The 12495-nt window shown below is 42.9% G+C and overlaps 1 protein-coding gene across 1 annotated transcript in view; it reads right to left on the bottom strand.

Annotated features, from left to right (window-relative positions):
- Positions 1 to 12495, bottom strand: part of FSD2 (fibronectin type III and SPRY domain containing 2) — a 55506-nt gene that overhangs the window by 7095 nt on the left and 35916 nt on the right. Inside the window, exons 9-10 of the mRNA XM_007945113.2 lie at positions 7366 to 7499; positions 4627 to 4759 (exon numbers count right to left, since the gene is read on the bottom strand). Coding sequence (XP_007943304.1) covers positions 4627 to 4759; positions 7366 to 7499 — 267 coding nt within the window. The remainder of the gene's footprint in view (positions 1 to 4626; positions 4760 to 7365; positions 7500 to 12495) is intronic.

Below are 12495 nucleotides of genomic sequence, written 5' to 3'. Positions count from 1 at the left end.
CACAAAAAAAAAAAAAAAAAAAAAGGTTGAACACATAGAGGGTGCAGCACAGTCAAGGGAACCATATGCTTGAAGTTCATAAAGTAGCTAGCCCTTGCTTATGGTATAGAACTAGCATGGAAGGTCTTTGAAGTAACGTTTACATTAGGGATAGGGATGGCTCCAAGCAGAGGATAAGAACTCAGGTTCCAGATGCAGACCTTAGAAGAGCAAAATAGCAAATTCCTTACAAATCATCAAAGCCTAACTTCAAGGTTCAACAGAGAACAATTATGCTTACAAAGGTCAGAGTTATGGTTTGTACTATAGTGATAAAGCCCTCTATACCAAGGAAGGTTTTAATTGAAGATCAGATCACATCAGTGTCTTCAAAGTGAATGTTCTACAAAATTGAAAAACACAAAGATGACCAGAATTACTGGTTAGATAAGAGATTGGTGGAACACCAGAGACTATGGCCCTTTGAGCCTGGAAATGGGCTCACTTCATGGATTGGCTCTCAGCCCAACAGTAAAAAGACCTACATGGAGAACACCTACCCTAGGGTGATGCACCCACCTACTCTAGGGAGATGCACCCCTTAGATCAATCAGCCAAGAATCATCAGAGGGACAGCATTCACATAGAGGGAAAGGTGAACAGATAGGAATGCACAGTTAAGAAGGGCACAGGGAGCGGGTAGTCACAGGGAAGAGAGGGGAGGACAGTTTTTTATGGTTGGGGAGGGTAATCGGGGCCCTGAAATCAAATGTGCATGAACTGTTGAATGTAAAACAAATCTGATCTGGAAATTTGCACCCCAAGCACAATAAAAATAAATAAAATAAAAACAAAGTGAATGTTCTACCTTCTTCAGGAGCCTCATATATTAGCCAGACCTTATGTAGCTCCAATATCCCTAGAAAGATTTGTTCAGCTGTCATCAAAATATTCCCTCTACTTTCAGAACCCCTGAAATCTCAATGCCCAAGGGAAGCTTTGGGAAGGCAGTCCATGGAATTGTCCATGGTCATTCCCTGGAAGGTCTTAAGTTTCAATAACACCCCTGTAATAGGAAAAGTCTAGGAAGGGTCTTCAAAGGTCTGGGAAAATTCTGCTCTGGCCCAACCAAGTGGGCTTCACAGTGACCCAGCCTCACCACCATGTGAGCTGATGAGATGACTCTGAGCCATAATTTTGTGTTACATTTTAAAAACAAGGGGTAGGCTACGTGGTGCAGTGGGACAGCTAGAGCTTGAAGTCAGAGAGACCTGGGTGAATCTGAATCCATCATTTCAGGTAGTTGTATAACTTGTTGCATGTTAGTTAACTCCTCCATCTGTTTTCTCATCTAAAAAATGAGGCCATTTCTATTCCAAGGACCACATTTCCACTGATTGTTTCAAATTTAGAATGTCCAACACTGAAATCATATTACCACTTCTCACACCTACCAAAGCTTGTGTTTGGGGGGGGTGTATGTGTGGGAGGGAAAATACTCTTGCTTGTGTTTTCCCATTTTGGTTAATTGACTCATCCACCCAGTAACCCAAGGAAGAAAACTATAAGGAATAATGTAGTGGTTACAAGCTCAAGTTCTAGTTTAATCCCAGCTCTAAACCTTGGTAGTAGTGTGGTCTCGAACAAGTTACTTAACCTCTCTGTGCCTCAGTATTCTCATCTGTCAAATGGGGCTGATAATAGTATCAACATCATGGGACTGTTGTGAGGATTAAATGAGACAATCTACGTAAAGTCCTCATCTAGCACTTGATAAGCACTTTGTAAATATGTAATGATGCAGCCCCCCACTCTTCCCTCTCCTTGTCCCATAATCAGTTGGCCACCTCACCTTATTGGTTTTATGTCCTAAATTTCTCTTGAATCCATTTACTGCTCTCATCCACATTGTTGTTGTTGTTGTTAGTCAAGGCATCCATATCCTCCTGCCTGGTCTCCTTGCTTCTCATCTACCTCCCTGCCTCCTTCCCTCCCCAGCTCACACTTTACCATGTGGTATGGTCTTTCTGAAACTTAAATCTGATTATATCATTCCTCTGCTTTAATCCTCTAATAATCACCACCACCTAATGGGGAGCTGGAGCTCTGGTGGCATAGTGCCTAAGGCATTTGACTGCTAACCAGAAGACTGGCAGTTCAAACCGACCAGCCACTCCTTGGAAGGAAGGTTGGACAATCTATTTCTGTAGTGACGCTGCCTCGGAAACCCAAGGAGGGATTCCTATGAGTTGGAGATGATGGCACATAACAACAACAACAATGGGGAGCTTTGGTGGCATAGTGCCGAAGGCATCTGACTGCTAACCAGAAGGCTGGCGGTTTAAACCCACCACCAGCCACTCCTCGAAAGGAAGACTGGGCAGTCTACTTCCAAGGTGGTATCACTATGAGTCAGATCCAACTCGATGACAGTGAAAGGATAAAATCCAAACTCTTTCACCAAACCTTATCCATCTTTCCTGCCTCATCTTCCACCTCTCCCCATTATGGACCCTATACTACAGACATGTTAAACTTGTAGCTCTCCAAACATATCTTTCTGGCTTTCTTCTTTGTACGTGCTGGTTTCTCTACCTCGAATGCCTTTATCTGCCTTGTTGCCCTGGACAATTCATATTTATCCCTCAAGCTAGCCCCTCTAAGAAGCTTTCCTCCTTGAGGTTCCTACTATGCCTTGTCCATACCTATAAAAGGTATGTGTGTCTTTTATATACATGTCTCCTTTCTTTGGAGCCTCAGGTGGGCAGGGGCTCTATCTTCATCTCCCTACCTTCAGCACATAGCAGTATTTCACAGGGCAACAGATATATTGATAACAACATATTAAAATGGCACTCTCCACCTCAGCTTGTCTGAACCCCAAAAAGCCAAGAGCAAAATAATAGGTGATAAAACAAACAAAAAAAACAAACCCATTGCCATCTAGTTGATGCCAAGTCATAGTGGCCCTATAAGACAGAGTAGAACTGCCCCACAGGGTTTCCAAGGCTGTAAACCTTTATGGAAGCAGACTGCTACATCTTTCTCGCGAGGAGCAGCTGGTGAATTCAAACCACTAACTCGACGGCACATAACAACAACAACAACAACAACAACCTCCCAGTAGATGCTGAGCACTTAGCCACCACACCTCCAGGGCTCCTTAATAAGTGGTAAGTACTCCCATATTTCACGATGAGATACTAGATCACCTATGAAGGACTTACAAAGGAGGTGGCTCAAAACTGGTTTTTCAACTTTAGCATTACACCTAAAGGTTGAAGTTGAAGGCACTTGAGGCTAAATGTACACAGAGAGAGCTTTCTCCTTATTCACACAAGAAAAGAGTGACCTGGCAGAGTCCTGGTCAAAGATATGTGTTTTCCAAAGACCAGCTGTGAATGGAACCAACCATAGGAATTGTCCCAATGTTGTTCTGAGGGGATTCTGTCCATGAGAGCTTCCTGTGAGGGCTGAGGAGACCTCAGCAGAAAGAGGTGAGAGGTGCATTTCTGGGTGCAGAGGCTAAGGGGCCACCAAAGGGAGATGGACTGACTGTGTTAACAGTTGCAGCCAGAGGGTCCTAGCAGGAGATTTGTGAGGAGCCCATTAAGGAGCCTGCAAGAGAAAGTCAGCGGTAAACATCTACATTGGTGCCAGTCATGTAAGACCCATAATGCCATTCAGCCCTCTCCCTTGCTTCCCAATCCTGAGTTGAATGGGCAGAGTAAGGATAAAATTGTTTTCCACTGCACCCTGTAGAGTCCTGCTACCTCACCCTAACATATATAGTAGGCCCTTAACACACATGCAGTAAAAAAGGCCAACAGGGAGCCAGGGTCAGAGGATGAGTCAGTGGAGGGGGCAGTCCATGATCTAGGCAAGGGGGCTGAATTGGTTTTCTGTAAGTGGCACTTTTAGTCTCCATAGGCCTCTTCCATTTTTCTTCCTTAAACAGTCCTTCTGACTCTTAACATCAGCCTACCAAGAAGTATTTTTGCCCTGGCTACCAGAAAGCTGACAGCCAATTTTAATGTGCATGGTGGAAAAAAGTTAACGTATCTGTATTCTTTTTCTTCCATTGCTTTGATTTTTGTATTAGTACTGTATATTTGCTCCTTATTCCAGTCTTTTATAAATCTTTGGAAAGAAGTAAGGTCTACATTAATCCTTTCAACACTGATGGTCAAGTTCTAATAATAGCTAGAGAGCTACGCACAGTCAGCATCTTTAGTGGACCACCTCTCCCTCATGTTCACGTATCCACGTGATGGTTTTAACCACCAACTTCGGTATCAGCTTACTCCATCACAGCATAGGAGAAGGAGCACTGGGATAAGCATTAGGAGATTTGGGTCCTTGTTTCTATTCTGACCAGTGTGACCCCAATCTGATCACTTCATGGCCTCCTAGAATGCCTCACCTCTGGCAGTCAAGAACTCATCCTCCTGAGAGGTTATTACTTACCCCTTCTGCTTACATCAGCTAGATGTCTTCTGCACACCCTCTTGAGCCTCCCCTACCTACCAAGGCCTTATCTCCTCATTCATTTCTGGGATTCCTTATTCCATTTAACTGTTTGCTGTAACCTGATTTTACCTGAGTAAGAAGCCCACATTATAGTCTTGTGAGTGGTTGATAAAGTACCTGGTAAACTGGATGTTGCTGGGCAGCAGCTCCCTTGCTGGGGTTTTCTTTTCACTTCGTACAATTGTAAACCCATCTTCAGAAATGGTCAGCCAGGGATGGCAGGTGTCCTTGTTTAGGTGAAAGCAGCTGCCTGTGAAGGGAGGAAATACACAATCTGATGCTGCTAGAAATTTGATTTGCTATCCAGCTAACTGACAAGAGGGAGGTACATTCCCACCTTTCAACTGACACAATGTGTAACCCTTACTGCCCATTCTCCAGTCCCAAACAAGAACCATTTTTGGATATATAATGGTTTTGCTGATTCATGTTCATTCATGTCTTTTCATAAATAAATACACTCTTAAAAATTATCTGAACAAGCTAACCCCCAGATGACTGAATAATCAAGAGCTGGCTGTACCTTTCTCTTTATGTTCTCTTTTATTGAGATGGCCAGAATTTTACATTTCAAAACAGCAAGTCAGCACAGGAAATTAGAAGTGCTGGCTAGCCAAAGGAAGGCCCCAACATAGTATCAGAGGAAAACCTGAGTTCTAATCCCAGTGCTAACCTCTACCAGGGCTGGAATGTTCCATGGTCATTTACCTTGGTTCCTGTATCTATGAAGTGGGGATAACTTCCTGGCATCAGAAAAGAGGACAAAATGACATAGTATCCCTTAGTGAAAGATCCCAGTCAAGGAAATGTTGTCTCCTAAGTCCTGGCCCCAGGCTTACTGCTTCTGCTTCTTACCAGTCAACCTGAGCTAGACTTGCTCTGTGAGGTGTGGGAAGCACTACCTGGCTTCAGTGTGCCCTGGCAAAGCTCAGAACCTGGAGACACAGCAGTCCTGGGAGAACAGGAAACATGTGGAATGTTTCTAGCCATGTCTCAGCTAACTCAAGACTGGGATATGAGATGTGACAGTTCTTTGGCATGATGATGGCTGGGAGAAGGGGGAAGGAGTTGGAATTGGGGATGTGGACACTCACTAAATCAAACCAAACCAGTTGTGTTCTAGTTGATTTGGACTCACAGCAACTTCAAGTGTGCAGAATAGAACTGTGGTTCATGGGGTTTTCAAGTCTGTGACCTTTCAGAAACAGATCACCAGAACTTTCTTCTGAGGTGCTTCTGGGTGAGTTTGAATCGCCAACATTTTGGTTAGTATTGAGCACTGTGGTGTAGTGAGTTGCATGATACAACTTTTCTAGCCATAGTCTTTGTAACTCCCATTTGATTATTGGGTGGGACCATGCAAATATGTGTCAGTTTGGCTGGTCTGCTTGTTGTTGTTGTTGTTATGTGCCGTCAAGTCAAACCCAACTAATAGCGACCCCTCCTTGGGTTTCCGAGGCAGTATCACTACGGAAGTAGGATTGCCCAACCTTCCTTCCGAGGAGTGGCTGGTGGGTTTGAACCGCCAGCCGTCTGGTTAGCAGGCAAGTGTCTTAGCCACTATGCTACCAGAGCTCCTGGCTGGTCTGCTAGTAGTAGTAATTTCCTATAATGAGACTAGCAATTAACTCCCTGGTAGAATTTGCCATAGCTGCTTTTAAACTCCTGATTGTTAAAGTCATCCACCTGGGGTACTTCTGTTGGAGCCGCACAAAGTAATCTTCTAGGAAAGTTCTCTCTCTCTCAGGTGTGTAGAACTCTGATGTTGGGATTGGTTAGTTTTGCCACTCTGCCAGACTTAAAATGAGCCCCACTAGAGGCTGGGGAATTTCATTGCTGGCTGAGAGAGATGCCCAGGTAAGAGAGATGCCTGGTTGAGAGATGGTGGCAGTGAAACCAAGAGTGGCAGGCTTACCTGGCCCACATAGGCAGAGGCTAGGCTGAGAGGCCAAGGGCCAGAGAGGCATGTCTAAGGGCACAGCAGAGGGAAAACCGTCCTGATCAAAGAACTGTATCCTGAGTGCGTTCCTGAACTTGAATTGTAGCTTGTTACTTCCCTAATAACCCCCATAATCTGTGAGTTCTGTGTGGCCACTGCAGTGAATTATTGAACCCAGCAGGGAGGTGGTAGGTGCTGCAGGAGGGACAGTTGGTGTCAAGGTTAGTAAGAGGGCTGAAGGGTGGTGGCATGTCTGGCCTCATAGGAACAGGTTTGGGGCTGCTAATGGTGATTCTATCTTTCTTTTGTGTAGTTAGAAGAGGTCAAAAGGTGCCACCTTCCTGCCCCTTTAGCAAGCACTTAACTGTCTACATCACCCAAGGACTTCTAAAAAAAAAACCAAACTCACTGCCATCAAGTCAATTTGACTCACTTCAACCCTCCTTGGGTTTCTGAGGTGGTATCTCTATGGAAGTAGATTGCCCAATCCTCATTCCGAAGGGCCAGATAAGTCTAAGCTGGGCTTATGGGTAGAGATGACAGCAGGAACAGGGAGGTGAGCCAAGGCCAATGACTCTTCCTATGAATTTCATAAAGACCCCATCTCAGGGGTAGTGTTCAACCTGTGTGAGATATGAAGGGACTGTGCCATTCAGGTCCCATGTGAGAAGCCTCTAGTCCACTTAATGGGTGTGGAAACAAAAAACCCAGTAGCCTGGGAGCAAGGAACATTGAGTTCTAATACTTGCTCAGCCAACAACTTGCTGTGTGACTTAGACTTTCATTCTCCCTATCTGTGAAATGGGACCACAGGGCTTTGATGGCCCCTGAGCCCCTGCCATGTATCCATATCTATGCACATGCATCTATTTCCAGTGGAGTCATAGCACATTGGCTGTGTAGCCCAGGGTACACACCTGTGGTATGGACAGTAGCAGGCTTGCTCCTCGCACTGGGGCCCCCCATGTTGAGGGCTCTCACGTAGATCATGTAGCTCTGCTTGGGCTGCAGCTGAACCAAGGCCTCACAAGTTGGGATGCCCACAATAGACCTAGGTGACAAAGCAGAGACGTAATCACTGTGGGGCTGGGGTGCCCTGGGCAGCTAGATTGAAGCTCTCAGACCTCCTTTAAAGCTGGATTTTTTTTTTTTTTTAATTGTGATTTGGGTGAAAGTTTACAAATTCACTTTCCACACAGCAGTTCACATATACTTTGTCTCATGACATTGACTACAATTTACCACAGTGCAACAGCTCCCCTCCCACTTCTTCCCCATAATTACCTCTTCCCTGTGTCTTTCTCTTCATGCACTCCTGCCCCCCTGAGCTATGTCCTTGTACATACACAGCCCTTCTATTCTCCCATGATTGTTCTCTCCCAGGAGTGTATCTACCTAGTATAAATGTTCAACTCATATGCCTACCTTTTGTTTGGCTGGAAGCCACAGGTGTGGGTTTAATTCTAGACCTGAAGGGCAGCTAGGGGCCATAGTCTCAGGGGTTCCACCAGGCTCTATCACACCAGCAAACCTGGTCCCTTTTTTTTTTTTCAAATGATTTTGAGTTTTGTTCCACATTGTTCTCCCACTCTATCTAGGATCTCCTACATAGATCCCCCTCCAAGTGGTTGACAGTGGTAGCTGGGTACCATCTAGTTCTTCTGGTCTCATAGTTGTATAGGCTAAGGATCACATGATGTACCAGTTGCAAGGACTAATTTTTTCCATGAATCTTTGGTTTTCTTCATTCTTCTTTGCTCTGGACAAGGAGAGACCCATCACTGCATCTATATGGCTGCTTACAAGTAAAGCTCAAATTTTTAACTCACTGTTATACCCCTGCCCTCTGACTTACAGCAGCACAGCCAAACCAAGTAGAGCCAAGACTATTGACTCCTCTTGAGTGTTCCTGCCCACTTTTCTCACTTCATTGTTATTCCTGTGTTTGTGTCTATCTCCCATCCCAAATACCCCTTCTGGCTTCCCCAGCACCTAAACTAACTCTAAACAGGAGCTCTGGTGGCATAGTGCCTAAGGCATTTGGCTGCTAATCAAAAGGCTGGTGGTTCAAACTCCCAGCACCTAGTATGTGTTTAATGCTGTGTCAATGGAGGAATGCGTGCAGTAGAATCTAGTGTGTTTCCATCTGTTAAGATCATAACCTTTCTGAGGGAAGGGGCGAAGTACTCTTACCTTACTTAGTACAGATAAGAAGCCCTTAGTACAGACAAGAGCTCACACCAGGCCCTCACACGTATCTATGAATAAATGACTCTGGTGAGAGCTGAAAGGGCCAGAAAGCGCATTTAACAGAAGCCCATTGCTGTTCATCCCTTGGCCCCCTATTCCTCTTGGTAATACTCCAATTTATTTAAATAGTCCTACACTGCTGTAAAACCTGTTGCCATAGAGTAGATTCTGACTCATAGTGACACCATGTGTTACACAGTAGAATTACTGAATAGGGTTTTCTTGTCTAAAATCTTAACAGAAGTAGATCACAGGGTCTTTCTTCCATGGTACTACTGGGTAGGTTCAAACTACCAATATTTAAGTTAGTAGTCGAATGCAAACTGTGTGTGCCACCCAGAGTCTTTATACAGGTATACATACCCAGAATTGCCATAGTGGATATTCCTGTGATTGCCAACTATTTCCATTCTGTGGGAAAGAGAAATCTTCAGCACTTATGCATTTGTTTTCTTCTTGTTTTTTGTCTGTTTTACCCACTCAATTGTCAGCTCCGTAAGGACAGGGAATTTGTCTGGCAAGTTCACCAGTACTGGCACAGGACCTTGTACTATGTAGGTGCTCTATACTTGTTAAATGAATGAATGAATAGTAAACCTTAGTGGGGTTAAAAAAAACCGAATCATTCATCTTCATGATCTGTATTCACTTCAAGAATAGCATTCCATGTAAATGGATTAAATGTACCAATCAAGACATAGAGGAATGCAGACTGGATAAGAAAACATGACCCATCAATATGCTGTCTTTAAGAGACTCACCTTAGGCACAAAGACAAAAACAGAATAAAAATCAAAGGTTGAAAAAATATATATCAAGCAAATGGAAATAAAAAAGGAGCAGGTATGGCAATATTAATTTCTGATAAAATAGATTTGAAGACAAAAACAACCATAAGAGACAAGGAAGGACATTATATTGTGATTAAAGGATCAAACAAGAGAACATAACCATAATATATGTGAAATAGTGAAAGAGCCCTACAGTGCATAAATCAGACTTTAACAGAATTAAAAAGACAAATAGATGATTCTACCGTAATAGCAGGAGATTTTAGTACATTTTCAGTGAAGGATAGAACAACAAAAAAGAAACTCAGCAAAGAGAAGAACTAAACAACACAATCGAGCAACTTGATCTTATAGACATATAAAGACCACTTCACCCAACAACAGCATAATATGCATTCTTTTCCAGTGCACAAGAAACATTCTCCAGAATATACTATATGTGAGGCCACAAAGCAAGCCTCAATAAATTTAAAACATTGAAATACTGCAAAGCATCTTCTCAGATCACAGTGCTATAAAATTAGAAATCAGCAATAGGGAATCAAGGGGAAAAAAGCAAACACATGAAAACTGAGTAACACTTTCTTTAAAAACTACTGAGTAATAGAAAAAATAAAAATGAATTTAAAAAAAGGAATCAAATGAGAATGAAAACACAACATACCAAAATCTTTGGGACAAAGCAAATGTAGTGATCAGAGGGTAATTCATAGCAATAAAAGCACAAATCAAAAAAGGAGCGCAAAAATCAACACCTTAGCCTAACGTCTCAAAAATTAGAAAAAGAGCAGCAAGAAAAAGTCACTAGAAGAAAAGAAATAATAAAGATTCAAGCAGAAATAAATGAAATAGAAAACAAAAACAATGGAAAGAATAACTCTAAAAGTTGGTTCTTTGAAAAAGTTAATAAAATTGACAAACTATTGGCAAATTTAACAAAGGTAAAGAAGAAGATGCTAATAACATGAATAAAAAATGAAATGGGCAATTGTCACAACAGAACCAACTGAAATAAAAAGGATAATATCAGCATACTATATACAACTGTAGCTCAACAAATTTGCAAATCTAGAAAAATGGATAGATTTCTAGAAACTCACTACTTACCTAAACTAACACAGACTGAGGTAGAAAATTTGAACAGACCAATACCAAGAGAAGAAATTGAACAAGTCATAAAAACAAACAAACAAACAAACAAAAAACTAGTAGTGACAAAAAGTCTTAGCCCAGACAGCTTTACTGGAGAATTCTACCAAACATTCAGAGAAGACCTGACACCAATCCCACTCAAACTATTCCAGAACACAGAACAGGATAGAATCCTCCCAAATTCATTTTATGAAGCAAGCGTAACCCTGATACCAACACCAGGCAAAGGCACCACTAGAAGGGAAAACTACAGACCAATATCCCTCATGAATATAGATGTAAAAATGTTCAACAAAATTCTAGCCAACAGACTCCAACAATATAAAAAAAAAAAAAAAAAAAACATGACCAAGTGAGATTCATACCAGGTGTGCAAGGATGGTTCAACATTAGAAAAACAATCAATGTAATCCATTACATAAGTAAAATAAAGGAAAAGAACCACATGATCATATCAATCAATGCAGAAAAGACTTTTGATAAAATCCAACAACCATACCTGATAAAAACTCTCAGAAAAATAGGAATAGAAGGGAAATTCCTCAGTATAATAAAGGACATATATGCAAAACCAACAGCCAACATTACTCTCAATGGAGAGAGACTGAAAGCATTACCCTTGCAAACAGGAACCAGACAAGGATGCTCTTTAACACCACTTCTATTCAACATTGTATTAGAAGTCCAACCAGGGCAATGAGGTAAGAAAGGGAAATAAAAGGCATCCAAACTGGTAAGTGTTCTGGTTACCTAGTGCCACTCTGACAAGAATATACTACAAATGTGATGGCCATTAAGGCCATAAATAAACAGGAGTTTATTCTCTTACAGCTCAGGAGGCTTTAAGTCCAAGTTCAAAGTGCCAGGCTCTAGGGGCTGTATGAAAGCCCCTCAACCTTGGGCTTCAGCTCTGCTTCTTGCTTCCGGCCCACTGAAGCTAGAGGCATCTCTTAGGCAGCTACTAGCTGCTGAGGCTAACAAGCCCAAGGTCAACAAATAAAATGGCATAGTCCCGATGTTGCCAAACCACACGGCAGGCCATTAATTCAAGTCCATTGTAAGTCCCACGGCTACCAGAGCATGGCAGGCTGCTGAACAATGACACAGCATGCAGGGTTCAAGGTGCCATAAGCTAGAGACCATTCCCAAAGCTGCTTCTAATACACAAGAAGCAGACCACATCCGTAAAACAGCTACTCAGCTGCTTGTGGTAGGTTCCACCATGGAGTTGATTGCCAGTCTCATCATGGGGAATAACTACCACCAACTGCCCAGCCATTCAACCAGGCCCAGCCAAGATGACACATAAAATTAACCACCACAATTCTACCCCTTGTCAACTTGGCACCTGTACAGATCTTCAATGGGTGGAATATGTACAGATCTCCCCTAGTTTCTGAGTGGACCTTACCCCCTTGGCCTGGTGGGCCCTGTTCCTCTCCCTCTTGGGCATGGCAGCCCCACCCCCTCAGTCTTCGGCAGTGGCTATGGCTCCTCCCACTGGCTCCCATGAACAAGCAGCCCCACACTCCAGAACCAAGTTGGTGAAGGTCTGGTTCTTTGAAACCTAGGGGGCTGTGGTGGTTCTACCCCCAAAGGCCATGGTCCTTCCCTTTCAGGCTGAGGCAGCTCTGCTTCTATTTCTTTTTTTTTGTGTGTGTGTTCTCTCCCCTTCCCTCCCTCCCCTGGTAACCAACAAAGAAAATGTCCTTCCATAGATAACCATTTCCTTGACTTTTACAATAACGGACTAATACAATATTTGTCCTCTTGTGATTGACTTATTTCACTCAGCATAATGTCCTCCAAGTTCATCCACGTTATGCAGTGTTTTGCAGATTCTACATTATTCTT

The sequence above is a fragment of the Orycteropus afer genome, unplaced genomic scaffold (assembly GCF_000298275.1).
Source record: "Orycteropus afer afer isolate SDZICR_OR568_19922 unplaced genomic scaffold, OryAfe1.0 scaffold00132, whole genome shotgun sequence".
Lineage (NCBI taxonomy): Eukaryota > Metazoa > Chordata > Mammalia > Tubulidentata > Orycteropodidae > Orycteropus > Orycteropus afer.
This window is presented reverse-complemented; position numbering and strand designations above follow the sequence as displayed.